This window comes from Equus quagga, chromosome 1 (assembly GCF_021613505.1).
Source record: "Equus quagga isolate Etosha38 chromosome 1, UCLA_HA_Equagga_1.0, whole genome shotgun sequence".
Taxonomy (NCBI): Eukaryota; Metazoa; Chordata; class Mammalia; order Perissodactyla; family Equidae; genus Equus; species Equus quagga.
The window spans coordinates 89,632,723-89,660,057 of record NC_060267.1 but is presented as its reverse complement, the minus strand read 5'-3'; the positions used below and the strand labels follow the sequence as shown (position 1 = coordinate 89,660,057).

General features: G+C 50.7%; 1 protein-coding gene across 1 annotated transcript; it reads right to left on the bottom strand.

The window, feature by feature from the left end:
* Window positions 1-1,550: 1,550 nt before the first annotated feature.
* Window positions 1,551-17,620, bottom strand: TBC1D13 (TBC1 domain family member 13). The gene is made up of 12 exons (XM_046657779.1): window positions 17,490-17,620; window positions 16,518-16,591; window positions 14,908-14,948; window positions 14,247-14,308; window positions 14,000-14,099; window positions 13,083-13,165; window positions 11,120-11,279; window positions 7,982-8,192; window positions 7,249-7,412; window positions 5,559-5,719; window positions 5,084-5,141; window positions 1,551-4,180 (listed from the first exon to the last, which is right to left on the bottom strand). Exons 1-12 carry the CDS (start codon window positions 17,510-17,512, stop codon window positions 4,115-4,117), a joined length of 1,203 nt encoding a protein of 400 aa, XP_046513735.1. The 5' UTR covers window positions 17,513-17,620; the 3' UTR covers window positions 1,551-4,114.
* Window positions 17,621-27,335: the final 9,715 nt, after the last annotated feature.

The window sequence follows — 27,335 nt, the reverse complement described above, 5'->3', positions numbered from 1 at the left end:
AGGGTCAGCCCGGCCCGCAGCGCCCGCATGGCCCGGGAGCACGGCCCGAGCGCGGCCCGCAGCGCAGGGACCGCCGCGGCCTCGGGCGTCCGACCCGCCGGGCTCTTAAAGGGGCCGCGCCCACAGCTGGGCAGGGGCCGGGTCGTGGCGTGGGAAGGTGGGCTGTGCGTCCTCTCTCCTAACGCTCCCAAGCCCTTGGGGCTCCAACAGAAGCGGTCAGGACTGCCGAGCCGACCTCTCGGCGCCCTTTCTTTGCCCTTTTAAGAATCCGACCTCAGAGGCGAGGCACCGCCCCCCCGGTTGGTGATTGGCCGCCGCCAGGCCCGGCTCGCCCCACCCCGCCTCACGGGTCTCCGCGAGGGCCCCTCCTCCTCTGCGCTAACAGCGAGCGCGGAGAAAGCGTCAAGTACGGGTCTAAGTGCTTCCATCACTGTTTAATCCTCAAGACCCCGAGGGGGAGCTTCTAGTTGGCAGAACAAGGACAAGACCCCAGGTCTGTCTGACACCAGAGTCTATCCTCCTAACCATTCACCATAAGGCAAAAGTTCCAGGACCCTGGCAAACATTTTAACACCCGGCGTGAGGACAATGATGCAGCGGTGGATGCTCATTGCTGGTTGGAACAGAAACCAGTACCAGAAAGCAAGCTCAGAGTGTATGAAAAGCCTTAAAAAGGCTCATACCTTTCAACCTACCTAGAGAACTGAGCTGGGGAAATAAATCGAGAACACAAGGCTTTGGGGGCCACCACTGATGCAGCGGTTAAGCTCCCACATTCCACTTTCACAGCACCAGGGATTTGCGACTGGGATCCTGGGTACAGACCTACACACTGCTTATCAAGCCATGCTGTGGCAGGTGTCCCACATATAAAATAGAGGAAGATGAGCATGGATGTTGGCTCGGGGCCAATCTTCCTCAGCAGAAAGAGGATTGGCGGCAGATGTTAGCTGAGGGTTAATCTACCTCAAAAAGAAAAAAAAAAAATACAAGGCTTTCAATCACAAAATCTTCCCCACAGTATTACTTATAATAGAGGCTGAGGAATAAGCAAAATATTAACGAACAGGTACTAGTTCCAGACATTTTTAGCATATTACATAGGATAGTATATAGCCCATAAAAATATTTTAAAATCATACAGCAACTTGCTCACCACCTAACATGATGGAGGAGACAATACACAAAACTACGGAAGACGAAAATGACAATGTAACAAAAATTACATCTGCGAAGAAGACAATGTTATCAGTGATTTTCTCCAGATTGTGGGGTAGGAGAGACTTGTTTTATTTACAAGTCTTTGAATTTTCAATCTAAAAGACTACTTGCGGTATAACCGTGTACGTAGCGCCTTCGTCCCCAGCCCAGTCTTCCTGCCAGCTGCAGACTGCAGTGGGTGGTGGAGAAGAGCTGAACAGGCTCTCCCAACAGGAACTTCCCGGCCTTGCTCTTAGGCCACCCTGAGAGCCTCCCAACTCCTTCTCTGCTCAAGCTTTCTTCTCCCTGCTCTGAGGTCTCAAAGGTGTCAGCTCATCACAGCACCAATGCCCATTGCAAAGAACACATGATTTATTAAAGACAACTTGTCATCAACAGCACTGATTTAAGAACGAAACTGATGAACGAACAGAAGCAGACTAACGTTCCGACCCTCTGGAGTGAGACTGCTGAATTCAGCCAGCCCCATCTGTAAGGGTCCAAAGTCCTGGGGGCAGCTCTCCAAGCAGGAAGCCTCAGGCACTCTGGCTCTCTGGGGACCTCCCTGGAGAGTCTGGGGAGGGGGATCACCTAGGGCAGGTGCTTTCCTCAGGCAGGATCCCAGTGGGGAGCTCAGCCTAACCTGGACACGTCCCTGTGCTCCTGACCTTCAACCCAAGGTCAAGAAGGCACCGGGCCCAGGTCTGACTGAGGCAAATTAGACGCAGTGATTCAAGTAGTGTGGCCCCAGGAGGGAAGGCAGGGGTCAGGCGAGAGGGAATGCATCAGGTGTCCTGGGCAGTGTCTGCTGGGTCCCAGGCTGTGGCCCGAGCCTCAGGCTGTGAAGGGGTCAAAGTTGGGAGCGAACAAGTTCTGGGAAGAGGGTGAGCCCGACCGGTGGGAAGGCGTGTCTCTGCCTCGTGCCTGGCTCTTGAAGCCTGGTAAGGATACCAGCTCTCCTGTCTCCCTCACACTTAGCGCCAGTAGAAAGCTCAGAGCCTTCGTGGACAGGACCTGCTGAAAACCAGGAAGGTCCCAGAGGCAGGGGGCGGGATGCCGACTCTGACCTTGGAAGGGAGGTCAGACCGCGTCTCCAACTCCTTTCTGCTTTCCCAGCCCCACCCTTTATCCTCAAGCCCAGCACTTGCCAATCTGCAATAAATAACCAGGAGTCTAAATAAATAGTAAAAATCTCCCAAATACTGTGTGTTGGGAAAGGAGGCAAAAAGGCAAGTGCATGAAGTCCCCGAAGCACCCAGGGCACAGCCTGGCAAAGGAGCCACCTGAGAGCTGTTCCAGGCCCACAGCCTGGCCAGCGTGGGCAGCAGGAAGTCCTGGCTGCCAGACTCAGGAAGGCTTTGGGGGAAGAGGGCCCTGCTGGCCAGTCTGAGGAGAGGTTTAGGACCCTTGCTACGTTACCCAGCCTTCCAGACCCAAACCACCAGCCTCCTCACAGAAGGAGGGGACTTGGTCAGAATACGGCCACTACTCCAACAGCCCAGCAGCGGGAGTAGCCAGCTGCTCCTGCTCAGAGGACATTTGCCCCAAATCCTGGGACAGCCCAAGCAGGTGACCAGAGACAGGCCAGCATCCCCTGCAGCCTGCTTGGGGGAAGATGCGGCTCTCCTGGCACTGCCAGGATCCAGGGCCTTTGAGCTCAGCTACGCCCAGTGCAGGGAGGCTCCCTTGGGTCCCACTTGCCCTTTATGGGACTCACCACCCTGGGCTGAGACCTGGAAGCCATGAGAATCACTACTCTTCCCAACCCCTGAAACACAATCACCTTCATGTCCTTTTCCTTTGGGAGAGAAGGGCCTTTTGGGGACTCTCTGGGAGCCGCAGCTCCCCCTCTTCTCCCTCCCCCATCCCTGGGCAGAGAGGAGGGGAAGAGGCTCAACGCTTCACGGGCCATCATTTCCTGGCAGCTTTTGGTTTCCAGATATGTCATGGGGAGCAGATTCAGGGCGCTCCAGTGAGGCACTGTGGACGCCCTCCCAGTCTGGGGGACCTGGGCGCCTAGGACTGGCGGAGGGGAACGGGGTGCAAAGGCCAAGGTTGACCTCCAGGGGCTTTGCTGAGCCAGACTCCTCATTCTGTCTCCAGGGTTCACAGGAGTGGAAGGGAGGAGGGAGAGGAAGAGGCTGGGGATAAGGCACCCCAAGAGAGAGGGGCAGAGGGAGAGCAATGGAGAGAGGAGCAGACAGAGCGAGAGTCACACACACCCTCTGTGAAAGAGGCGGAGGGAGAAGAGAAGGAGACAGGCAGAGAGAGGGAGAGAGACAGAGGAGGAGAAGCAGAGACCTAGAGGGATGCAAGGTACCTCCCCTCCCTCATACACACACACACACACAGAAGCAGATACCTGGGGATGAACAGACACACACACACCAACTCATGACTATAGACAGACAGTGGGAGGGGGACAGAGGGTGTGACCTGGGCCAGGCAGCTTCTTAGCTCCTTCAGTGTCACCTTCCCCATGGAGAAGCCTAAGCACCAGCCCCCAGAAGTGGTTTCTGGCTCATTTGCCAGAAACCCAAGAGAGCCCAGAAGAAGACCAGAGAGGAGAGGAGGAAGGGAGCAGCAGAGCAGAGGCAGGGAGGAACCCTTGTCAGCCCCCAGTGCCCCCAATCTGCCCCAGCCCCAGGAAACAACTTCACAAGCTCCAGCCTTGCTTGGCAGCCTGGGCAAAGGGTCCCAGGGTGGCAGGGTGAGGAGGGAGCCAGGGCTCGGTGGTCAGAAGGAGCATGGCACAGTGTGCCCCGGTGGGAACGGCATAGAGTGGGGAGGCCTGGAGTAGGCCACTCCTGCAGCTTCCTCTCAGGCTGGGATCCCACAGGCATCTGCGTATCCCAGAAGCCAGGGCACAGGGGTCTGCGGCTTCTCTTCCAAACCCAGGCCGCTTGCTGCCAGGCTACTTTGAGTCTTGGAGTTCCTTGGCTTTCTGTAGGATCTGGCAGACATCTGTGATGGGGTAATCCTGGGCATGGGAAAGGCCACCAACATGCCTCTGAAGTCAGCTCACTCTGAAGTTTGCCACTTGTGCCACACCCATGCCCTTCCCACGGGGACTTGTCATCATGCTGGACCCTGAGCCTCAGGGACAGAGACCACAGGTTACCCGACACCTGCATTCTGCCCAGACCCCTGCACGTAGCTAACACTACACCCACTGCGGCACTAACATAACCAACCCAACCAGTGCCCCCTAAAGGGTCTCACGGCCCCTTCCTTAGGACCAGGGCCACACCACCTCATCTCTCCCCACCTCCCGCCATCGAAGCCTGAGCCCTATTCATAATGAGTTTGGTACTGGCCGGACACTGTACATGCATTAGCTCAGTGGGTCACCTCAAGAGTCCAATGAGAAGGCTACTGTGACTATGCCCACTTTACAGAGCTGGTCAATCAAGTCACTGAAAACCAACCCCAGGACAGGCAGTGGAAGAAACTGAGGGCTAGAGAGGTTGTCACTTGGCTTAGGTCACATGACAAGCATAGCAGAACAAAGATGTGAAACCAAAGCTGTCTGACTCTTGAGCCCACATTCTTAACCACCATGCCCTACACTTTCCTTCTCCAGGTCTGAGCACGGTTACTAGTGAGCACTACCATGTACTGGGTGCCACTGTGTCCCAGGGAATCTTCACTTATGCAGAGCGCTTTGTTCAGAGAGCCCAAGTCATCCACTCAAGACCACACCACACTCAAGCGGCAGAGCCGGGATTCAAACCCAGATCTGCCTCAGGGGCCGGGACTCTTGAGCCCTGCGACCCTCTACTGTTCCTGACCCCAGCCTGTCACAGCAGCTGGCATGAGGTAGGTGCTTGGTAAGTGTCTTCCTCTCAACTAAAGACTGAGCTTCCCCTCCAAACTCCATTACCTGCAGGAGCCGCATGTTCACTGTAAAGTCCCCTTCCAGCAACTGGTCCCGGATCAGTCTAAGAAAAATAAGCCGGGCCGGCCCCGCGGCCGAGTGTTAGGTTCATGCGCTCCACTTCAGCGGCCCAGGGTTTTGCTGGTTCGGATTCTGGGCACGGACCTAGCACCGCTCATCAAGCCATGCTAAGGCAGTGTCCCACATGCTACAACTAGAAGGACCCACAACTAAAACATACAACTATGTGCTGGGGGGCTTTGGGGAAAAGAAGGAAAAAATTAAAAGTTAAAAAAAAAAGCAGCAGCCTAAGCACTGATTGAGCCCTTGGGCTGCCCGGAGGGCAGCAGTTGGCCCCTTCCCACCCCTTCCTCACCACCCACAGCAAGTCTGGTCTGACACCCACCCGAGAGCTCCAGAGGCTCACTTCAGCCTCCAAAGAGCAGCCCCTGCCCGCCCCTCTGCCCGTGGTCACACTCACATGAGCATGGCACAGCACACGAGGAGGAGGAAGTCAAAGCGGCTGTCATCGGCAAAGAGGGAGTCCCAGATCCGGATGACGTCAGGCAGCAAGAACTCCTGGGAGAGCAGCAGCGTCAGCCAGCGGAAGGCGAAGAACTGCGGCTTGATGTTCTGCTCTTGCTGGGGAGACAGAGGTGAGGAGCAGGGAACAAGAATCCGTGTCGGTTGGTTGCCATGTAACACCATGCAGCCTATCAGACGTGAATTCAGATGAGCAGCAGGCCAGGTGTGAGTGACAGGCACACCAACCGTGGGGAAGGCACTGGGCCACCTAGACAGCCTCGTTCGTTCAGTTGAAGTGGCAACTGCTGCTTGCTGCCAGCCAACGTCAGTTTTTGTGGGGGTTTTTTTTTTTGAGGAAGATTAGACCTGAGCTCACATCTGCCACCAATCCTCCTCTTTTTGCTGAGGAAGACTGGCCCTGAGCTCACATCCGTGCCCATCTTCCTCTACTTTATATGTGGGACGCCTAACACAGCATGGCTTGCCAAGCGGTGCCATGTCCGCACCCACGATCTGAACCGGTGAACTCCGGGCCACCAATGCGGAACATGTGCGCTTAACCCCTGTGCCACCAGGCCGGCCCATTGTCAGATCTTCTGATTTTTTAAGAGAAGCTATAAACCCAAACTTTTATATAAGCTCTCTAGATTTATAAATGATGGCTCAAATTCTTTTAAAACACTGTACAGATTACAACCTTGGATTTATGGACAGACATAAAGACCATTAATCAGACACTTAGAACAAGCCTGGCCTTGTGCTTAGCATATTAGATATATTAGCCCACTTACTTAACTTCATGGAACCCCGCGAGGCAATTGTTCCCCAAAGAGATGAACCCTCTGGATGGCCAGAGTGACTATTATTAACTGAAAAAGCACGTTACACAACAGCAAAATCATAATTCCATACATGTTTAAAAAGACATGTTCACATGCTTATATCTTCTTGTCCACACAACTGTTTTTGTCTATATATAAATAAATGTTTTTACTTAACTAGTTTCCAAAATAAACATGGAATGCCATTACAATAATTTTTAAAAATTATTTCTAATAATGAAGTTCAGGGACTGGCCTAGTGGCATAGCAGTTCAGTTTGCACACTCCACTTTGGTGGCCCAGCGTTCGCAGGTTCAGATCCTGGGTGCAGACCTACACACTGCTCATCAAGCCATGCTGTCATGGTGTCCCACATACAAAACAGAGGAAGACTGGCACAGATGTTAGCTCAGAGCCAATCTTCCTCAAGCAAAAAAAATGAAGATTGGCAAGAGATGTTAGCTCAGGGCCAATCTTTCTCACCAAAAAGAAAAAAGAGAGTTTCATATTTCTTTTCTCAGAGGACTACCAAGAGACTAAACTAATTCAGCATATGGTAAAGGCCATGCATTGTGCCCAGCACACAATGGGCACCATACAACCTCCCCTTCACTCCTGGCCTGCTAGGCTCCCACCATCTGCAGCCTCAGTCTCCCAGTCCCGTCTCAGCATGGAGGTCAGCACTCCCTAGCAGTAGCAGCCACTTTCAATCGCCAGACTCTAGCCAGACCTCGAGGACCCTGGGCCTGAGATGCTCAGGAAGCCTGCTACCCTTTGCCCCTTTCCGTCTGTCTGTCCTGGCCCATGGGGTCCCAGGGTCCTCACCAGTTTCAGGTAGAGTTCCACGTCCTTATCCTTCAAGGTGGAGTAGACCTTTTCCATCTTGTAGGTGATGCCACATTGTGAGTCATCCAGGCTCTTGATGAAGTTGTCCCGGATCTCAGCCATGAGGTTGGTAAAGCAGAAAAAGGTGTCTGCCTCAGCGTGCTCTGGGTGAGACGGGCAGGGTGAGGGAGCCGCAAGGGAAGTGGTGTCCTCCCGAGGCCCACCCCATCTCTCACCTATGCGACACCTCCTCCTCACCTCTAAGCCTCGCCAAGTCACCTCGCCCTCATGGACAGGCTCAGTCCCTCCTCTGTCCTTGACCACTCTCCATCCCTAGACTAAGGACATCACTTCTTTCTTCTCATATCTTCTGGCAACACCATACACTCGCTTAGCCAGTGATTACATGTACTTCTGATGACATATTTCAAATCATTATTCACTTAAACCCTTTCTATCATTCAGCTTCCGGTATATATATCTCATCTCCTCTACCAGAAATTCAGTTACAACTATCAAGAGATCAGTGAACTTCCAACATTCTAGAAAGTCCAAGTCAGAAAGGATCTCAGAGACAATGCAGGCCAACCCCATCATCTGACAGCGGGAAAATGGGGGGCCAGAGAAGGGAAGTGAGCTGCAGTCTGATGAAGCCCATTAGCCAGCTTTCCTTGGTCCATTTTTCTAGGGAGGCAGCAATGAGGGATGTGGGCAGCCAAGAGCCCTTTTATACCTTTCCACTCGCTGTTGGGGTCAGTGGCAAAGGTATAGTAGAGGGGCCCCACGATTTCATTCATGCCCTGCACGTAAGCAATGCCAGGGTTGAGCTTGGCGTAGATGAACAAGATCCGCTCCACTACCTCCCAGTGGGCCTCGCAGCCGTTGGGCAGCACCTCGTACTCATTGAGGGCCGAAGACGTAGAGTTCTTGTGTGGGGAGCTCATCTGCGGGAGGAGGGGAGGAGCCCATTAAGAAGGTGGGTGGCATTATGGACAGTATGTTCTCACCAGAAATGTTTACCATTAAAGCTAAACTTCACTTCCAGCTTGTGGGAAACGCAGGGCAGAGAGGAACACGTCCAATGCCACCAGGAAGAAACAAGCAGACAAATCCAGAACGCAGGACACCCTAGCAGATAGCTGGACTAAAGTCTAATTTGTGGTGATAAAAGCCAGAAGTGTGCTTACCTCTGAGGTGAGGGGGAGTGACTGGGAAGGGGAATGAAGAACGTTCCGGATGATGGAATGTTCCGTGTTTTGATCTGGTTGGCAGTTATACAGGTGTATACATGACAAAAAGTTCATCTAGTGGTATACCTAAGATTTGTGCATTTTACTACATCTAAGTTATACTTCAATTAAAAAATAACTTTAAATATGTCAAAAACAGAAAACTGGTCAAGACTCTTCAAAAAGTCAAATGTTGTGGGGGGTAGGGGAGAGTCGAAGCCTGCTCCGGATCAAAGGACTAAAGAAATGTAACATCCCGATGCAACGCATAAACCTCGACTGCGTCCTGGTTTGGAAGCAAAACAACAAAAATATTCTTGGCGCAACCGAGGACACCCGAGCAGGGACTGGACGTTAGGCGTTACTATGGAGTTACTGTTAATCGTTAGAGATGTGACGGTGGTGAGGAGGAAGACTGTCCTTATTCTCAGGAGATGCCTGCTGAAGTACTTGGGGTTAAGGGTCAGGCCATCTGCAACTTACCCTCCACCTCTGTACAATATACACACAAATACAGCAAAAGGTTAACAATTGTTGAATTTAGGTGGAAAGTATACAGGTGTGCACTGTACTCTTCTTTCAAATTGTCTGAATCTTTCAAAATTTTCATAAGAAAAAGTTGGGAGATAAATAAAGAGATGATGATCCCAGCTAAAAACTCATGCAATAGAGCAGAGGTCCCCAACACCAGCTGCCCATCAGGACCCCTCGGGAGCTTTGTGAAGATTCAGGTGCCTGGGGTTACCTGTATGAGAGCTACAGGCAAAGCCCGGCAGGGACAGAGTGTGAAGCTGTCCTGGAAGCACAGGGCCCTGAAGACAGTAAACTCCTTTTCCCATTACACACACACATGTATGCATAAACATACATGTACATGTGCACACATAGACACACACATCGTTAACATTTACCAAGAGCTTTCTAGGTACAAGACAATGCTCTACAAGTATTCCTTCATTTAATCCTCTGAACAACCTAGCTTATCCTCTCATCATTTTCAAGATGAAGAAACTTGAAACGTTAGGCTCAGAAATGTTAGGTCACTCGTCAAATGTCTTGAATTAAGCGGTGGCACTGAGATTTGAACGCAGACTGGCTGACTCCAGAACCTGAGGTCCAGGCCTCAGAGAACGCCCAGTGCCTTCCAGCTTTCCAAGAATCTGCACAGCCATGACCTCATTCCATCCTCTTGGCAATTCAAAAGCCAGCAGGACAGAAATGATGTGCCCAGTTTCCAGAAGAGGAGACGGAGGTCCAGGAAGGTGGGCCTGCTTTTACTTGCCCAAACAGAAGGTCAGCTTTAACTCAAACTGCCCACTCACGAGTCCAGAGGTCTAGGGACGAAGTTTGTGATCAGCCTCTCTGCCACCAGAACCAGGCCTACATCTAAAATAGAGAAAAGCTCAGTTCTCAGATCCCCATTACTGTAGTGAAATGAATGACAGAAACCAGGTCCCCACCTCGCCCTGCAGCCAGAACCTCAGAAGCCAGCTAAGAGGGCTGCCCACACAGCAAGCCACTCAGTCACCCAGCCAAGCATTCTGTACCTCCCAGACACCCAACTCTGTCCTAGGCACATGGAACCCGGACATTAGCTGTCATTGTCCTTGTTACCCCCGTAGCGGAGAATGGCTGCTCTCCTAGAGAGAGGGCCTTGATCAGTCATTACACCGAGGGAAAAGCTTCAGCAGGAGTATCTGTCCCTAACTGGAGAGAGGTTGGAGGACAGTGACAAGTTCTGAGGAACAAGTCAGAGTGCAGATACCAAAGCAGAAGGTCGAAGTTAAGGAATAAAATGTACTTGTTTGGCTCCAAGCGGCTTCTCAGAATTACAGGAATCTGCTGGAAGACTGGACTACAAGCACTCAGCAGGACGGGGCGCACGAGTCCCATCAACTCTACTTCCTAAGCCTCAGGTCTATCCCCGCTCTGCCCCAGCCCCAGGCCCCACCTACCCGTGCCTGGACAATGGAGCCGCCTCCCAGGTGGCCTCTCCACTGCCATTCCTTCCCCCTCCAATCAAGTGTCCCCACAGGGCCCAGAGCAATCTTTTACAGAGTGAACCTGAATCACGTCCCGGCCCTGCTAGAACCTGCAAAGGCTCCCTAGGCCTCAGGATAAAGGCCCGGGCGTGCCCTCACCACCACCCAGACCTTCCCTCCTCCTCCCCTTCCTCCGCCTCTGGCCATGCAGGACTCCTCTGTTCCCTGAACACACCACACTTCTGCCTGAGGACTTCCACATATGCCTTCTTTCCCACCTGAAATGCTTTTCCTTCCGAGCTCTTCAAGTCTCAGCTTAAATGTCACTTTCTCGGGGAAGTCTTCCCTGATACCCAGACCAGGTTAGCTCCCCAGCCCCATCACTGCTCCCATCACTTTCTCATCACACATGTCATCACTCTCTCAAGAGACATTTCTACCAGAGGACTCAGAGCGCGCAGGGCCCTCCCCGTGGCACCCATTACACCCAGCCTTCGATACCTGACTTTCAGAAACAGCCCCAGAGGGGGACGTGGCAAAACCAAGGTTGCTCTGGGTAACTATCAGGGCAGACGGTCACGGGCCCAGTGGCCTGTGGCCGGCAGCCTAAGGGAAGTAGGAAGGAAAAGGCTATCACGGGGCCCCCAGGTTGCCTCTCACGTTTGTGACCCCACTCCGGTTCCGGGCCACTGTCTGGGATTTCAGCGTTGTCTGTTCCACCCGCTTACGAAGGGTCTCAAACTCATTCTGGGGGTCCAGGATGAGGAGGCAGGGATACTCGGTGGCCCTCTGAAAGAAGGATATGTCTGGGCACAACCTCCTGTCAAGAGGGAACAGGACAGAGGGGTGTTACTCAGGTGGAGGTTTGGGCATTCCATGAGCATCCTGCTGCCAGGTGTCCCAGCAGCCCAAAAAGCATTCTTCCTGTTGTTGGTTTTTTTTAATTAATGACATTTTATTTAAAAAAACAATATAGTTTCTAAAAAGCAATATAGTCATTGTATATGTATACATACCCATGTTCTTAAGTGTATTTACAAATAGATAAACACATATACATTTACATGGTTTTTTTTTTTAGTGTCTTTATGGTCTCAGAATCTAACTCTTCTCTTAAACCACAAACGTCTTTCCATGTCAAAAATATCTAACATGTACAGGAGTGCTAACTGTAGTGTGGTTTGAAATGATAAGAGAGGTCTGGTTAAGTTACACATTATACAACAGAATACTACACAGCTGACACGGGAAGATGTCCAAGATGGAATGAGAGAAAAAAAGAAAGTTGGGAGACAGTCTCTAGAATGTGGGCAAGTTTTTAAAATATACATGCTACAGTATATGCACATTTTTCAGATTTCTGATCCACAGCACACTGCAAACTTGCCCTCTATGAACACTGAACCACGTGCTACAAACACCGCCAGTGTAAGACAGAACCTGTTTCCTCAGGACCCGGTGAAGATGTGGTTCTTGACTTACACAGGGCCGTTACAACACCTCGTGGGTAGAGGCTGCCCCAGCACCAGCCTGAGAAGGAAGGAGGCGAGAGCCCCCTTCTGCATCCCTGCTGAGGTGCTTGGGGCTGGGTTTCCACCAGGGCCATCTGAAGCTGGGCCCAGGCAATGAGCAGAGGCAGAGGGGCAGCACCCAGGTGGTGAGGGGCTGGAAACACAGATAATGACTGGGTGGGTGGAACCGAAACCAGGCGGACGCACTCCAGAACCCACGCTCTAACCACAGGGCTCCACCGCAGACAAGGGCTTTCTATAGCTCCTCAGCCAACCTTGCGGGAGACTGCCCGCTGCCAGACTCACCAAGACAACAGGATAGCACAGCCAGTGTCCCCACATTTCTCTAAAAGTGGAGAAGCAAGCACATGCACACCAGAGCTCACACTTTTTTAAAACACACATCTGATCCTGTCACTCCTGTTCTTAAAACTTTCACATGACTGCTCCCCGTCCTTGTGATCAAGTTCAAGGCCCGCCCTGCCCCCGCCCCAAGCGTGGCGTTAACCACACTGGCCATCACACCGCTCCTCAAACGTGGGCTCCCAGGCCTTCCCGGGCAGCTCCTCGCCCACCACAGCCTTTCCTCCCTCTTCCTGAGACTTCTCAGATGTCAGCTGAAACACTGCCTCCTCAGGCGAGGTTTCCCCAAACGCCTCGAAGCACCCTGAACTCTTCCTGCACAGCCTTTACCACAAACGTGAACTACACAGAACTATTTGCTTAACGTCGGACTTCCCATCTTCCCCCCTAGGTTCTTAGTTCCTTGAGGAGAGGGACCATGTCTGTTTATTCTGTGCTCAACTCTGAGCTTGGCCGTGAGCATGGCACATAGTAGAGCTGCAACATTTGTGGGAATGACCAGATGAATCCATGATGCCTGGGGCACAACAAACTAAGGCAAGGAGACAGGAGAGCCAGCCACTCGCTGCCCTCACCAGCCCCACTCTCAGCTTGTCATCACTAGGACCTGGACCTAACACGGGGACAACCCACCCACAGTTCCTCAAACACCCTCCTATGGGCCTGGCGTGGAAAGGGAAAGGACAGAACTGGGAAACCCCCCCGGAAGTCCCATGGGCCAGCTCCCAGGCCCCAGGTGCCCCGCCTACCGGACATCCTTGTCAATCTGCAGCAGCACCTCGTTGTCCTTGAAGTACGTGTTCCACCGGCTGTCAGGGTTGGGGTTGAGTGGCTGTGGGAAGAAAAGAAGCTGCGCTGTCCTAGGCCCAGCTAGGGTCCCAGGGGCATGTACCAGCTGGAGGCCTGAGCAGCGGCCCCGCACCAACAATCCCCCCAGAGGCCCAGCTGTGGCTCAGACAGCCTGTGAGCAACTCGAGGAGCAACACAGGCCTCCCACAGCCTCCCAAATCACATTCCAACTCCACAGCCAGCAGGCGAGCCAGGCAGTTTGCTCTGAGTACACCCCTGCTTGGAGGGGACTGTCCTTTCCGTCCACTGCTGTAGCTGTAGGACGCTGCCTATAACAGGTGCTCACTAAACGCCTGTTGAATGAATAAATGAATGTTGCATCATTAGGTCTCTTCGAATCTAACTCATGAAGGCTCTGAGTCGCCAGTTCCAATCCTTGGAGGACCGGTCTGGGTCCAACCCACCTCCACTCCCTGCACCGTGAAGCCCCAGGGAGGAGCTCAGTATTTGAGGGCAGAATGAGGCTTCCTCCAGGCCACAGAAAGGCAGTTTATCCTCACTGCCACCTGCTCTTTCTTCAACTATAAGATCACAGAACCTTCCTTAAGGAACAGGGATGAAGAGGAAACGGGGACAGGGGAGCCGGCTCAGTGCTGCACACATAGCTATCACTTACATTCCCAACCGGGCCTGGGAGAAGCGGGTAGACAGGGCCTTCTGGGCCTGAGCAGCTGGACACAGAAAGGAGGGACTGGAAGGGTCAGAGGGGCCCAAGACCAGCTGCACTTGTTCTCTGGGGTGGGGGACGCTGCCTGCTACAAAGCTCGCACCTCTCCTCATTCTGTAGCCTCAGGCCCCGATGCCTACCCCTACTCACATGGTCCTCAAAGGTCACATCCTCCCTGGACGCACCCATGTTGGCCTTGGCAATGCCGGGCTGGATGATCATTTCCCTCAGGAACTGAGAATATAGCTCCCTGCCGGAGAAGAGAGAGCAATGATTCCCGAAGGCCTTGCCCAGGGAGCCTGGACACAGGTGCAGCAACAGGAAGCAGGGCAGGCTTAGCACCACCTGCCGTGCCTGACAAGAAGGCCCTCCCGTCATCCCCTCTCTTGGGTCTCACCTCTGCTTGGCCAGGATGGAGCTCCATGAGGCTCTCTCCAAGGGGAGGTAGTTCAAGAGAATCTGCACAGAGGGAGAGGAGCAAAGCTCTGGCGACTCCCCCAGCCCAACCCTGGACAGTAGGTGGAGCCTGCCAGGCCTCAAGGAAAACGTCTGATAAAACCCAGAGAAGACAAGATGGGCTGAAACCCAGAAATCCAGGCATGGGCTAGGGGCAGCCTCCCCTTTCCTCCCCATGCCTCCCCACTCCTTTATCCTAAACTGGCCCTTTCCAGTGCCTTTCCTCACACAGATTGTTCCACAGGATAATACCACCTTGTACTCAAAGGGGCTGGAAACCAGAATACTGGGCTTCGCTCCCCACCTCAGCTAATAGCTCTGGGCAAAGCACAGCCTTCTTTTGTCCCAATAAGCATGACTTCCACTATACTGTCTGGACCAGGGAGCAGAGGGCTTCACTGGCATTACAAAGTGTTCCATCCCCAGGGGGATCCTGGACGGGACACGAAGAGAAACAGAAAACCCAGAACTTCCCATAAAAGCTTCCTCAGACAAGCAAGGAAAGGTGCAGAACAGGAAGAAGGGGCTGGGAGTGGGGGGCAGCCCATGCAGGAACCCAGGGACTCTGAGCAGAGCAGCAGCCCCACCCCAGGCACACCCACCTTCCAGCAGAGGCACCGCAGTCCGCCCTCACAGGGGATGCCTGTGAACACAGCAGGCAAAGGTCACGCCCCGGCCAGAGTCCCAGAACCCCCCAGCCCTCCACCTCAGAGACGGTTGGCAGGGAGTGGAGTGGGCAAGAAGTACTTCTTCAAGAATCATTTTCTGCCAGAAAGATTACTTGACTAAATGTTTAATCCTGTGTGTGCTTTCTCTTGATGACCCCTGCCCCCAGCCCAGAGCTCCCTCTGTCGGGAATGTTCTTTTGAGGATAACATCTTCTCATCCTTGATATTTCTTCCTCAGAGCAGCCTTTACCAGCCACTGTCTCTTCCCAATTGAAGTCAGGTCCCTCATTATAACCGATAATGGCTCCGTGACTTCTCCTTCATAGCATCCATCGTAACTGAGATTGTACAATATAATTTGCATATTTATTTAACATCTGTAACTTCTACGACCAGGGAAGCCCCAGAAAGACCAGAACCAAATTTGCCTTATATTCTCAGTACCTAGCACAGGGCATGGCACACAGGAGGTATTCCGTAAGTATTTGTGGACACAAATATAAATGAAGCCATGAATGCTAAGTGCTTCGTGCTTTATGGACACTATTTCACTTTATCCTCATTATAACCCTGGTAAGTAGGGAAGATTAGCATCATTGTCCTTATCTTACAGACAAAGAAACTCATCTGTAATGACAGAGCAATCAAGGATTCAAACACAGGTCTGTCTGACTTTAGAGCCCAAACTCTCAATCACTACTAGAGACTGCCTCCCCTGAGGCCTGGCTGACTCTCCAGCTCAGCACAGATCCCAGGACCCCTCAAGATGGTCAGGGCCTGAATATCACTCCTGAGCAGAAAGACAACCTTCTCCCGAACTATCGTCAGGAACCTCACTAAAGCAGCTGTTGCTACAGTACCCCCAGTACTCATGCCCCCACTTCAGAATCTGCATGGGGCTGAGGGGGGTACTCAAGAATTCCCAGCTGACAAAGTTACAAGGGCAGAGCAGTGACAAAAGCACCCTGGGGTATTTTTAAAGACAAGCAAAAATCTCTGTGCTGGAAGGTTAACAATGCCAGGGAGGGCAAAGTCAAAAGTGGCTAAGGTTCAGCTTCTTCAAAGCAGTGTCTCAAGACTGGAATTTTACCATTAACCAAAGTTCACTGTCGCCTGAGTCAGCTCTGACCCCAAGCCAGGGAGAGAGCCAGGAACCACTTTGCAGCTAACCAAATTCTACAGCACAGGAAGCTTGCTGATGAACGAGGAAAGACCCGACCGAGGCTCTGGAGTCTGCTCCCGGCTCTCATCCTTCTGTCTTCAGTCCCCTCCACTCACCCTCAGGAAGCAAGAAGCCTCACTGATCCGCCACTAAGCACCCTGTCCACGGCCCACAGGCATGCTAACTGTGGCCGTCACTCCTCTGGAAACCCCCTCCAAGCTCAGTGCAGTCACTGCTTGTTCAACTCGACAGAATCTGGAGAAGGATCCAAGAGGCAGGCTGGCCCCCAGAACTGACCAGGTGTGGCCTTGGGCACCTTGCCCTCCATCCTAGTCACAACGCTGCTCTAGAAAACCCCTGAAAATGGAGCGTTGCCTCTTACCACTGAAACTGAGATCCCGAAGCTTTTCCAAGGCAATCGTGGGCTCCTTCAGGACATCCTGGAAATCTGCAATCCTGGAAGCAGGGAGGCCGAGGCAAAGGGAGCACACTCAGTGGCCAGGCGGGAAGCCCAGGGCTCCCTCACACCACCAGTCCCCAATCTGTTTCCCCCTCCCCTTCAGGACGTAAAGATGGCAAAGCTCAAGGTCCTGGCAAAGGCCGCTTTGGAGAACTCTAGATCACTTCTTCCTCTAAGCCCAGAAACACAGAGACAGCCTTGTCTAGGAACTCTCAACCCAGCACCAGGAAAGCAGAAACATTCTAGTATTTGGCCAGCGGGCATTTATCTGGCGATCCCTGCCGGCCAGGCCCAGCCCACAGCACCACTATCTGACCTCGGCGAACCCTAGGAACCGGGAGTAATTTGATGCGCAGACAACGGATCTGAGTAATCGCAAGCAGCTCTCCAGGCTCGACAGTATTACCCTGAGACGACCTCCGGGCCCGCCCGCAGGCAAGGACAAAAGGTTTAAAAAAACAATCCTGGAGAAAAACTGAAGAGTGAGCAAAATTCAGCCCGTGCTGCAGGATTTGGCCTGGGGGAGGGGACAGACTGGAGAATCCAGGTTTTCTAGCCTTTCGAGTAATAAACGGGCACCGGGCCGGACGCGCGTGGAGAGCAGGGAACTGGGGCAGAGGATTAACGGAGAGCAGGACAGGGGTGGGGGCGGGACCCCAGGGAAGGGGGAAACCCGGGGTCCAGGGTGAGGGAGCGACGGAGAAGGGGTGACACCGAGAGGCAGGCGAGGCGCCTCGGCTGTGCCGCTCAGGCCCACAGCAAAGGGGCTGGAAAGCGGGTGCCCGAGACCCTCCGCCGGGGGCTCCGGGCCCGGCCGCACCCGCGCCCCCTCCGCAGGCACAAGGGGCGGCCTGGCCAGGAGCACCTTGGCCGGCTCGGGCCCCGGCCCCTTACCGGCTCTTGTGCAGACTCGACATGGTGCTGACTTCCGGATCCCCCCCGCTACCTCGGCCGACGCGGCCGCCGCCGCCCCCTAGGGACGCGGGGCGCTGGGCAAAGGCGTCCGACCGGAAACGCAGCCGCTGGCGCGGGCGTTCCGGCTCGTTCCGCTCCGCTCGCTCGGCCCGGCCCCGCCCCGCTCACGTGCCGCCCGGTCCTCCCGCTGCTGGGGCGGGCGGGGCGGGGCGGGGCGGGGTACGAGGGCCCCAGGAGCACGCCCCGACCCCTGCCCCACTCGCATCCCCGCGGACTCTGTAGCCCAAGTTGAGGACGCGCAAGTGATGGTGCAACCTGTGTGCCCTAGGCTATTCTTTGCGCTGCCCTGGGCCTCCGTTTCTCTTTATGCAACATACCTATAAGTCACCCTGTCCTCGCCTTAAACCTGCTTCACCTGCAATAAATTATTGCGTCATTATTTTGGGAAGGTGGACCTTCCCTGCTGAACTATCCAGGCCTCCTGGGTGGCCTTTTCACTCATGAATCCTGCACGCCTATAGCAGGCACCGCACAAAGCAGATGGTTCGGTAACTATCGGATGGAGGAGCAGGACTGCAATTCAGCGTTTCCCTGATTTTCGAATTTCATGAACATGAAATTTACCATAACATCAGAACAATAGAAAAGGCAAGTCAAGATTTCAGGATCTTTCCCAAGAAAACTTAGTTGGCAGCCTTACAATGATTTTTCTCTACACGTATGTGTGCCTACGTGCATAGTTGTCTTTATTTTTTAATTTTTTCTACAAATCGGTGAAAACTTTGTCACTGGACTGTGTAAACTTGAAACCCCCTCCAGCTCTCAGGTGCCTGTCCACCAGGACTTCACTGGCCAATGGGGCAGGCACACAAATACCTGCTCCTTTATTCACTCATCCCACAATTTCTGCTCCCACTGTGTGCCAGGTACTGTGCTAAATGTTGCTGCAGAATACAAAGATTAAGTTCCTTTGTACGAAATACAAGAAATGAATAAATGTTGACTTACTTGCACACCAGTAAAGAAATATTATTCCAGATAAAAAGTACCATTCAGCCCTTGAAACTGCTGGTTAAGAAGACAGGGAAGGGGCCAACCCAGTGGCACAGTGGTGAAGTGGGCATGTTCTGCTTTGGTGGCCCAGGGTTTGCCGGTTCCGATCCCGGGTGCAGACATGGCACTGCTTGGCAAGCCATGCTGGGGTAGGCGTCCCACATATAAAGTAGAGGAAGATGGGTACGGATGTGAGCTCAGAGCCAGTCTTCCTCAGCAAAAAGAGGAGGATTGACAGCTGATGTTAGCTCAGGGCTAATCTTCCTCAAAAAAAAAAAAGCGAAAAACACACACACATGATAGAATAAGAAACATACAGTTGGCTATCATTTGGAAAAAAACAAAGTTCTATTCCTACCTTACATCTGACAGAAAAATAAATTCTAAATGAATTAAAGCTCTACAAGGGAAAATGGGATTAGAGGAAAAATATCTAGAAAAATGTTTATAATCTTGGAGAAGGAAGACACAAGGCCCAGAAGCCATTGTGAAAATTAATAAAGGAAACCTCAACTAACATTGGAGTTGGGAAAGCCTGTAGAGGGAGCTCGCATGCCCTACCACTCATCCTCAATTACCCCAAACAGGAAGAGACTTGCCTTGCATCTCTCACAGGAAGTGGGCTACTACTTTACTTCCCCAGCAGGAGGAAGAATTTCTTCTTGCCCAGCAACAAGCCCAGACAGTGGAAAATGCCTCAGCTCAGCCAATAAGGAGCCATAAGGAGAGTAAGGAACTCTTACTCTCCTCCAATGAACTTTCATTTAGAAGAGTCGCTCCCAACTATCCCTTTTTCTCTACAAAAGCAAGCTCCCCTCCTTTGTTCTCTGGACTTGCCAGTGGTTCCCTATAGTTCACATGTCCCGAGTTGCAATTCTTTTGCTATTCCTGAATAAACACATTTTGCTGGTAAACTAACAAGTTATTTTATTTTAAAGTTGACATTAAATGGTGTCAGAAAGTGGGATCCATGGAGGTGACCCCTTGAGAGACAATGACCCCTGAAATGGAGTGAGGTACCCACAGTGAGTCCCTTGTGCTCATTGCGTCTGTGAGTTGCTGCTTACTGTCAGTTTGGTAAGACGCCTCTCAGATTCTGAGCTCCACTGTCCTTGCATTTTGAGCTCTCCGACTTGACGTGGGAGGGTGAAAGGCTTTGTCCTTTCTAGTTCAAGGCTTCCTCCTTGGTGAGTACTGGATTAGTTTCCTTTTGGAAGTGTGCTGAAACTTTGGTAAGGTTCCTTTTGGAATTGGGCTAGCTAGGAATTTTCTTTTTCCCTCGGGAAAATTTGAGAAATGGGATACCAGTCATCTAAATGCTCAGTTCTCCTTCAGGGCCCCTGGCTGGTTTTCTGTTTGAAAACTATGGACCCTCCTCATGCACAGTTTTAATTAAACAGACCAATTTAATAAAAAATTACTTAAAACACCAATCTCCCCAAAGTTGCATTTCTCTGCACTAAATTAGAAAGCCACTGCTCTAAAATCAAACAGATTGAATGGGATGCCTATTTTAATTGGTACCTTGAGGCCTCCAAACGTATTTAGGACTCTAAAATTGCCTCTCAGCAAAAACCCATATCTAAATTAACTGAGACAACCAACTCAAGGCAAACAAAATGGCTTCTGAAGCCTGGCGTTTCCCTCCCTCTGGCTCCTTTATCTCAGGCTCCACCCCTGATGCCATCTTACTCTGTTCCCTGGACTGAAGCTGAATTGCAAGCCGTACTTAAGGATTTTCCATAAGCAACTGAAGACCCCCATACATTTGCTGATGAATTTAATGTAATTATTCAGACCTACCAGCCAGGGTCTTCGGATTCATATCAACTAATCCACAGGCTTGTTGGTGAAGGTCTTGCCCAACATTGGACGAAACTGGCCCTACAGGAACATCCTGAAAGGGATCTCGAAAAATGAACCACTAACTTTTGGAAAGATGCTAGAACATTCACTGGAAATCTCCACTGAAAATCACAATAGCTTTGCCCAAGCCTTCAGGCTTGCATACAAAAGCCTGATGAGCCTGTTCATGGCTGTTATAATTGGCTGCAGATCACTTTTAAAGAAAATTCTGGCCTTCCCACGGATGTTAAATCCACTCGGGTAGCCTTTAATTCTGTTTGTTTTTTTGTTTATTTATTTTGAAGATTGGCCCTGAGCTAACATCTGTTACCAATCTTCCTCATTTTTTTTTTCTCCTGAAAACCCCCAGCGCATAGTTGTATATCCCAGTTGCAGGTTCTTCCAGCTCCTGCACGTGGGACGCCGCCCCCCAAGGCCCCACAAGCGGTACCAGGTCCGTGCCCAGGATCCAAACCGGCAAAAGCCTGGGCCACCAAAGCAGAGCCCGCGAACTTAACCACTCAGCCACGGGGCCAGCGCCTAATTCTGTTTATTGATGGGCTGAACCAGGAGCTTTCTCTTCTAGTAAGAAGGACCAGGATGGAATGGGAGACTCTCCACTCCAGATTTAGTCAATCTAGCAAATCAGCTCTCCCACACCCTAGATGATTCAACTAAAAGGAGGACCACAAAAACTCAATTTTCAACTTCAACAGATGGAGGCCCCTAGACAGAACCAGAAATATTCTGGTCTCTGCTATTATTGTAAAAAGCCAGGGCATCTGAAGAGAGACTGCGTTGAGCATAAGCTCTCTGAAGGTTTTCAGCCCTCTAACCACCCTTTCCAGGGCCTTCCTAATCCCCAATGACAAGGCTCTGAGGAACCACAGGGGCGTTTCCCAACCTTTCCCCTTAATCCACTTGGGGAAACCACCCTCCAGGTTGGAAATGAGTCATTCCCTGTACTTACTGACGCTGGAACAATGCTCTGCTGCTGAGCCCCACAGCCACTGCACGGCACCCGCTTCGGAGCGCCGAAACAGTTCAGGTAGTGGGGGTCTCCAACGAACCTCAGCGGTCTCTGTCTCCAAACCCGTTCCCTTTTGTTTAGGCCTTTTGAGAGATATTCACCCTTTTCACCTTTGTTCCTCTGCTCCTGTTCATTTATTGGGCTGAGATTTCTTAAGGAAAATATCCTGCCGTAATTTCTTTCTCCCAAAAGGGGGAAATAATTCTAGAAATTGACAGCAGCATCCAAGATGGTCAACTAGGTGAATTAAGTGGTCCTTCAGCATCTTTTCTTTGCTCTGTCTCTGACGACATTAAAGGTAATTCCAAGGACACTAGTCATTTGTCCCTATCAGATCAGCTACCACCCTCTTTATGGGCAAAGTCTGCAACCGAGATTGGCAGAACCCACAGTGCGGCTCCTGGTCAGTTCCAAATAGATCCCTCAAAGCCTCCTCCCAGAATTAATCAATATCCTGTAAACAAAGAGGCCCTCCAGGGCATCAAGCCATAATAGAGAACCGGGCCTTACTGCTTCTTGTCCCCTGTACTCTTCCCTGTGATACCTCTATCTTACCCCTAAAAAACCCCCAATGGCTAAAGATGGAAGTTTGTCCAGGACCGCCGAGCAATAAATAACATCGTCATCCCTCGGCACCCATTTGGCACCCAGTTGTTCTAACCTGTGTATGCTGCTGGCCTCCATTCCAACTGAGGGAAAATTCTTTCCTGTATCTGATTATGCAGTGCATTCTTTAGTATTCCAGTTGATGAAGCTAGCCAATAGCTTTTTGCCTTCACTTGGGAAGGAAAAAAAATCACCTGGATAGTAATTCTCGGGGTTTTACTAAAGGTCCTTCTTATTTCTCAGAAATCCCCAATGCTGATCTGCACGATATAAAGTCTCCTCGAGACTCTGCTTTGTTGCAACATGTGGAGGATGTGCTTCTTTGCTCTCCCTCCCAAGCCTTCTCACAGGAAGACAACATCTGCTTGCTAAAGCTTTTAGCCTTAAAAGGACACAAGGTCACTAAGGAAAAAGTGCAGTTTGTCCAAACCCAGCTTCAGTATTCAGAGCATCTGATAGGGAAATAAGGCCCCCACCTAGATCCAGACAAGCCTGATAATGTCCTGAGTTTCCTCGAACCCAAAACTGAACGTCAACTGGGAGGTTTTCTCCGGATAGTTGGCTGTTGTCAAAGCTGGATTCCGAGTTTCTCTCTGTTGGCCAAACCTCGGTATGTTTTACTAAAGAACAACCACCGTGATGCAATTTTATGGAAATAAAAAGACAGCACAGCCTTTAAGGACTTAAAGCAGAGCTTAATGAACCCCTCTGCCCTTGAGCGTCCCAATCAGCAGCTTCTCATTTTTCTTTTGTATCTGAAAAGGAAGGGAATGCCCTTGGGGTGCTCACCCAAAAATGCAGGGACGGGGCTGGCCCCATGGCCGAGTTGTTAAGTGTATGCACTCCGCTGCAGGCAGCCCAGTGTTTCGTTGGTTCAAATCCTGGGCGCGGACATGGCACTGCTCATCAAACCACGCTGAGGCAGCGTCCCACATGCCACAACTAGAAGGACCCACAACGAAGAAGAATATACAACTATGTACCGGGGGGCTTTGGGGAGAAAAAGGAAAAAAAATTTTAAAATCTTTAAAAAAAAAATGCAGGGACCACCATCAACTGGCAACTGGACTCTGTGGCACAAGGATACCCTCCTTGCCAAGAGCCATTCCTGCCACTGCCCTGTTGGCTAAAGCCACCAAGGAAATAGTTGTGGGATCCCCTTTCACCATCTTTTTACACCATACAGTGGAAACTCCCCTAAATTCTCACCACACTCAGCATTTTCCAGCCAGCTGTCTCTCCTCTTACAAGATGCTCTTATGAACTGCACCTCATACAACTCTTTCTCGTGGCAATAACCTTAACTCTGCTACTCGTCTTCCCTCCATAACCGGCCAAGTCCCTCATGACTACTGAACACTGATGGGTCACCTCCTGACCGCCCATGAGATCTGCAGGAACCTCTTCAGTGACGCCAACCTCTCACGATTCACTGATTATTCTTATTGAAAAGGTAGCAATGGTAAATATGGTGCTGGATATGCACTATCAACTCCTTTTGATGTAATTGAAGAAGCGTCTTTGACTTGGCTGCTACGGTTCAACAAGCCAAATTACACCCACTCAGACAGGCTGCACACTAGCCCAGGGCAAAACTGCTGACGTTTATGTGGATAGTAGATACGCTTTTGGAGCAGCTCAGGATTTTGGAAGGTTGTGGAAGCAACACAATTTGCTTATTTCTAGCAGAAATAAAACTGAAAATAGCCCTTATGTGCAAGAATTGTTGGATGCTCTACTTTTACCTGCTGCTTTAGCCATTATTAAGATCCCGGGACATTCTAAACCTGACTCTCTGGATGCTAAAGGAAATCACCTCGCTGACATTTCCGCAAGGAATGCTGCTCTTAAAGGACCAACAGCAGCCAAACCTCTGTCATGGTCCAGAGAGATATTTCCCCAAATGATAACTTAGAAAAACTGGCTAGAGAAGCTCAAGAATCGGCCTCAGAAAAGGGAAAAGAAGATTGAAAATTCAGTAATTGTTCATTTGACAAAAAGAGAAAGTTCCTGTTCGAGACAAATAAAAACCCAGTCCTACCAGAGACTCTGAAGTTCCCGTTGCCAACCATTGTACGTGCCTTGAATCATTGGTTCACTGATAAAATGGTAACATTTATGCACCAATACTGGTGGGGAATTTTTTGGTTTTTTTTGAGGAAGATTAGCCCTGAGCTAACATCTGCTGCCAATCCTCCTCTTTTTGCTGAGGAAGACTGGCCCTGAGCTCACATCCATGCCCATCTTCCTCTACTTTATATGTGGGATGCCTATCACAGCATGGTGTGCCAAGTGGTGCCATGTCCACACCTGGGAACTGAACCGGCGAACCCCGGGCTGCCGAAGCAAAACGTGCGAACTTAACTGCTGCACCACCCGGCCGGCCCCTGGTGGGGAAATATTAATAAGGCCATTAAAAGTGCCTATTTTGCTTGCCTTGCCTATCTAAAATACAATTCAGGAAACCCTGTCTGCACCACTCCTGGACACTTTAAATTGCCCAGTGGACCATTTGAGGTTTGGCAAATGGATTTCATACAGCTTCCCCCGTCTCATGGATATAAATGGCTTGGTCATGGTCTGTATCTTCTCTCACTGGACTGACACTTGTAGCGTCCCCTTGTAGACAGGCCACTGCTGCTTCTGTGGCTAAAATTCTCTTAGACAAGATTATCCCTCCCTGGGGAGCCCCCTAGAACTTCGCAGAGGCTGGGGAACTCATGTCACTGGTGCAGTGCTTGGACAGGTCTGTGCAGTTTGGCTGGTTCAGCAGCACTTTCACTGTGCCGATCACCCCAGCCCTCTGGGCTGGTGGAACGCACTACAGGCGTTATTAAGACCCACTGGCAAAGTTTGTGGAAACCTCCAGAAACCTTCCCAAAGGCACTGCCGCTTGTTCCAAATCTTAGGTCTACCCCCTTTGGGACTCATAAATTCTCACTTTTTGAGATAATTAGGGGACATCTCGTGCATTCGGCTCCTGCCACTGTTGATCCTTAGCTGATAAAGGGAGACATATTTCGACATTGTAAAGGCTTCATTGCTTCTGTTGAGAATACCACGCTTTAGCAGAGCAGTCTTTTCACAGCGGTCTCCCAGGGATGAAAACCCCAAACACCACGCTCTGGACCTGGAGATTTTGCCTGCTGGAAAAGATACCCCCAAAAGGAGTCTCCAGCCTCACTAGAAGGGCCCCGTCGGGTACGGTTGACAAACCTCTGGGCCGCCAAACTCCAGGAAGTGGACTCTTGGATTCGTGTGTCACACCTACACAAGGCACCTAACGCCGGCTGGACCTGCACACCATCCAGTGACCTGAAATGGAAGATTACCAGGAACTGAAGCAGATGACATCTGAAGCAGACAGCTTTCCCAAGGTGACCAGACCAGGCCTGTACACCCTTTTCTCACTGTTGATTCTTACTTTATTTTCTTCCTCTCTTTCTGGGAAGGACAATGACCTTATCCACATTTCCCAATCTATTGCAAAAGGGAAAACCTCTCCAGCCGTTGGATCTGTCATCAGAAGCCTTGACGTGTCCAAAACAGTAATGACCCCTTAGTTCACCCTAGAAGTAATTTCACTGGAATTCCAAATGCCACTGCATATTTAAATTGTTCCAGGGGCCCATTTTATAAAGTTAGGGTACTAAGCCCACCTAACCTCATTCCTTACTTCAATCTACCCAACCCTGGGGAAACAAGATCTCTCAAATATCTATATAAGAAACTCTCTGGGACAGCAAGTGTAAATCGGGCCCTTTGTAAGCCTGCTGACATACCCGTATATTTAGGCAGCCTTTCGATATGTAATAATATAGTATCTGAGCCTTGGTTGAATGATGCTAATGCCTCTATATCAATGAACGGGTCCACAGATACTGTCACTTTTGCAGGAAACTTATGCACACCTCCCGGCCACATCTTTATATGTGGAGGTTTGGATAGTGGCCTTAATGCTTGGGCAACTCATTGCCTTGACAGCTGGAGGATAAAAGGACAGTGTGCCCTTGCTGTATTCACTGTTCTATTCTCCAGACCAAAACAGAAGCCTCCCATTGGTCCATCACATTAAGCCTCTATAAACACCTTAAACGAGAACTTCCAGGAAGTATATGTGATTCTGAGTTTGCCTCGGTAAACCATGGAGAGCTTTCTTTCCATGGATCGGAGTAAGTGCCAGTGAACAAATGATCAGAAATCTCTCCCTAACGTTAGAATTGGCCAGTTCCTCAACCAAAGCAGTTTCAGCTCAAGAATGCTCGCCTGACTCATTGGCTAAAATATTTTTGGATAATCCTATAGCCCTAGGTTATCTATGTGCTGAGCAAGGAGGCATCTGTGCAACAGCAAACACCTCCTGTTGCGCATAGATAAATGCCTCTGGGGAAGGAGAACCCAGTTATATAAAATTAGGGAACAAGCACACTGCCTACTACAAATTTCGCCTGACTGTCTGCGGCCTTTTGATCTGTTTAGCTGGTGGCCTTCAGGTCTGGGTTCCTGGTTTAGAACCATCATACAAACTGGGTTTGTTATGTTGTTTTTAATTCTGCTCTGTATACTAATTGTTAAGTTCTGTTCTTGTTGCATGTTGAAACTTTGTAAAAATGACGTGCCTAATAAGGTGATGCTAGTTCGGTGCTTTGAGAGGATTCCCAACGCTTATGACCTTGACAGAAAATAGACTTCAGTTAAGAAATGCCTGAGCGTTCTCCCTCCCACTCTTCCTTGTTACTCGAATGTAGCCTCAAGCGGTTTCCAGTCTATGCACTTTGCCTCCAATGTAGGATATCCAGGAAAGGTCCGTCCTGGCACCAATGGATAAAAGCTACTGAATTTGGAAAACCTGACTCTTTTTTTTTTTGTTTTTTTAAAGGGTAAATTTTACAGTATGTGGACAGCTCATTTTTATTTTACTTATTTATTTATTTTTTGGTAAAGAAGATTGTTGCTGAGCTAACATCTGTGCCCATCTTCCTCTATTTTATGTGGGACACCGTCACAGTGTGGTTTGATGAGCGGTGCTAGGTCTGTGCCCGGGATCCAAACCCATGAACCCTGGGTCTCCGAAGCACAGTGAGTGAACTCAACCGCCACACCACGGGGCCAGCCCCAGAAAACCTGACTCTTGATCAGTGATGCTTTCAGAGAAAGATCTTGATCAAAAGAGAAAAATATGAAAATTAATAAAGGAAACCTCAACTAAAATTAGAGTCAGGAAGGCCTGTAGAGGGAGCTCTCATGCCCTACCACTCATCCTCAATTACCCCAAAGGGATGCCTTACGTC